Raw genomic sequence first — 2,862 nt, forward strand, 5'->3', positions numbered from 1 at the left:
ATAATTCACCGCGGTGAGGAAACCGCTCCATTCGCCGAGCGGGCGGCCCGGACTGCGCATGTCCTTGGGAACGATGGGAAGCTGCGCATGTGCATAAAGGTCCCACCCCCTGACCTTTCTGCTGAGGTGTTGACCAATGGGAACAGTTGGAGGACCGGAAGGACTCTGGTTCTGAAGGGAAAGGAATGAATCCAGGGAGGGTGCAGACTCTGCAAAGGTTGGCCCAGGTCTGTCGGTAAGTTTACGGATTGTGAGTAAATTGGTGGTGGTAAATAGTGAGGAGGATAGTCTTTGGTTCCAGGAGGATAATAATAATCTTTATTATTGACAAAAGTAACTCCGCAACCTCCATCTAATTCAATTAGAAATTATTGATCATTTCTGCTTGAGGACCTTCATAGGCAGAAAGTTCCAGATCATAATCAATCACTACCTCCTGTATCTTAACCAACTGAAACAATCCTATACATTAAACACAGTTTTAGTCCTGTTACATATTTCCGTTAGGCTGGCAGCCTGCATGAAGATTTCCTGGGCTCTCTGGCCAGGACTGTAAGCATCGAGCATGGATCTGTCAATCAGCCTGAATCAGCACCTTCAGGAGAATTGGGAGGGTGAATATTAGATACAATGGGGGGGAGAGTGTGTGGGATGGAGATTTACAGCTTTTGGGAAATGAGAGAGGACCATAAAAACCAGAATGGTTTGTTCTGAAAATTTTTCCTGTACTGACAGTGATGTATTTTGTAAACTCCTTTTAAGGATATCAGAAGAGGAAGAATTACAGACAGACACATCTCAAACCAAACCTCTCGTCTCGATCTGACAGATTCACTCAATTCACCGAGACTTGAAAATCATCGGCCTTTGAATTGAGAACGTGAAAGGTTTGTCTGTTGTGCCTGCTTCAGATGGTTTTAACCATCAGTGTGACTGGAAAATCACCGAGACACACACATCTGAGTGAGAGTGTTCCAGAGCACCGACTGGAAAGAGCTTTCACCAGTTACACAAACTGAAAATAAACAGCAGGGAGAGACCGTACACGAGTTCTGTTTTTGAGCCTTCAACTGATTGTCCAACCTGGAGAGACACAAGGACACCAGCACCATGGAGAAACCATGGAAATGCCAGGACTGTGGGATGGGATTCAGATTCCCATCTGTACTGGAAACTCATCGACGCATTCACACTGGAGAAAGGCCATTCACCTGCTCTCAGTGTGGGAAGGGATTCACTAAGTTATCCGGCTTGCACAGGCACCAGCCAGTCCACGTTAGGGAGAAGCCATTCACCTGCTCCACATGTGGGAAGGGATTTAGTACTTCATCTGAACTGTGTACACACCAACAAATTCACACTGGGGAGAAACCATTCACCCACAGTGAGTGTGGGAAGGGATTTACTCAGGTATCCAATAGGTTGGGCCACACTGTCACTCACAGCAATGAGAGACCCTTTAAGTGCTCTGACTGTGGGAGCAGCTTCAAACGGTCTCACAAACTGATGAACCATCAGTGCATTCACACTAGGGAGAGACCGTTCAGCTGCTCTCACTGTACGAAGAGGTTTCAACACTCATCCCATCTGCTGACACACCAGCTCCTGCACACCGGAGAGAGGCTGTTCACCTGCTCTCAGTGTAGAAAGGAATTCACTCAAATAAGCAACCTGCGGAGACACGAGCGAATTCACACTGGGGAGAGGCCATTTACTTGCTCTGATTGTGGGAAAGGATTCACTCGGATATCCCACCTACAGACACACGAGCGAATTCACACTGGGGAGAGGCCATTCACCTGCCCTGACTGTGGGACAGGATTCACCCGGTTATCCCACCTGCAGGCACACCAGCGAGTTCACACGGGGGGAGGCCATTCACCTGCTCTGACTGTGGAAAGAGATTCATTCAGCTCCCCAATCTGCAGGCACACCAGCGAGTTCACACTGGGGAGAGACCATTCACCTGCTCTGAGTGTGGGAAGGGATTCCCTCTCTTAGCCACGTTGCAGGCACACCAGCGTCTTCACACTGGGGAGAGGCCATTCACATGCACCGTGTGTGGGAAGGGATTCACTCGGTCAACACTTCTGTTGAGACACCAACAAGTTCACGAGTGATGACAGGGGTTGGATTCTGCTGTTATTGCTGCTGTTAATCACATCCAGGACTGAACCATGTTCATTCTGACACTTGGTGAAGTGGGAGGGTCGGAGGGTTTCTTTCTGCTGGACTGGCCGGTCTCACGACTTTGCTTCCAGTGGGCTGATGCTCTTTGAGCCTGGGAGAGCACATTTCCACTGAAATGATCTACAAAAGCTGATGAAAGACATTTATTTTATCCTGAATAATAAATAATGTTTCTCCCCCCACTACAGGTAGATCTAAATTAAATACAGAAAGACCTGGAAAACGCAACAGGTCTGGTAGCATCTGTGAGAGAGAAACAGAGTTAACGTTTCATGTCCAATGTAACTCTACTTCAGAACTAAAGAGAGGGAGAAATGTGATGGGTTTGATGCTGGTGAGAAAGGGGGAGGGTCAGGTAGAACAAAAGAGAAAGTCAGGGGTTGGTGAGATTAAATGACGAAAATGTCCTGGAATGACTTCCAGTGGAGGCCATGAATTTATCGGCCGCACACAAGGTGGCTCCTGCTTGGAAGCTTGGGTTTTGGCCCTTTCTGCCCGGTTAATGGGGACTTGAATAGGTGGAGGGAGTTGGTTTCTCCTCCAAAGCGGAATATCAGCAGTTACAACACCTGGCGGGGGGGGGGGGGGGGGGGGGGGGGGGGGTGCAGATGGGAAAGGGATGTTTGGGGTAGTTTAGGGAAGAAAAGGGGGAAAATGACAACTGTTTGAAAG

The 2,862-nt window shown here is 48.5% G+C and overlaps 1 protein-coding gene across 2 annotated transcripts; it reads left to right on the top strand.

Moving 5' to 3' along the window:
* Window positions 1-110: 110 nt before the first annotated feature.
* LOC119951816 (gastrula zinc finger protein XlCGF8.2DB-like) lies at window positions 111-2,584 on the top strand. Of its 2 annotated transcripts, none has more exons than XM_038775179.1 (2): window positions 111-235; window positions 763-2,584. In XM_038775179.1, the coding sequence occupies exon 2, from the start codon at window positions 1,111-1,113 to the stop codon at window positions 1,999-2,001; it is 891 nt and encodes a 296-aa protein (XP_038631107.1). In that variant the 5' UTR covers window positions 111-235; window positions 763-1,110; the 3' UTR covers window positions 2,002-2,584. The 2 variants fall into 2 exon arrangements, with proteins under 2 accessions (XP_038631107.1, XP_038631108.1); XM_038775180.1 differs by having other exon boundaries at window positions 183-227.
* Window positions 2,585-2,862: the final 278 nt, after the last annotated feature.

Source organism: Scyliorhinus canicula, chromosome 17 (assembly GCF_902713615.1).
Source record: "Scyliorhinus canicula chromosome 17, sScyCan1.1, whole genome shotgun sequence".
NCBI classification, from domain to species: domain Eukaryota; kingdom Metazoa; phylum Chordata; class Chondrichthyes; order Carcharhiniformes; family Scyliorhinidae; genus Scyliorhinus; species Scyliorhinus canicula.

What these genes read in the sequence shown, in the direction of transcription:
- LOC119951816 (XM_038775179.1), top strand. Translation starts at nt 1,111, where the DNA reads ATGGAGAAACCATGGAAATGCCAGGACTGTGGGATGGGATTCAGATTC.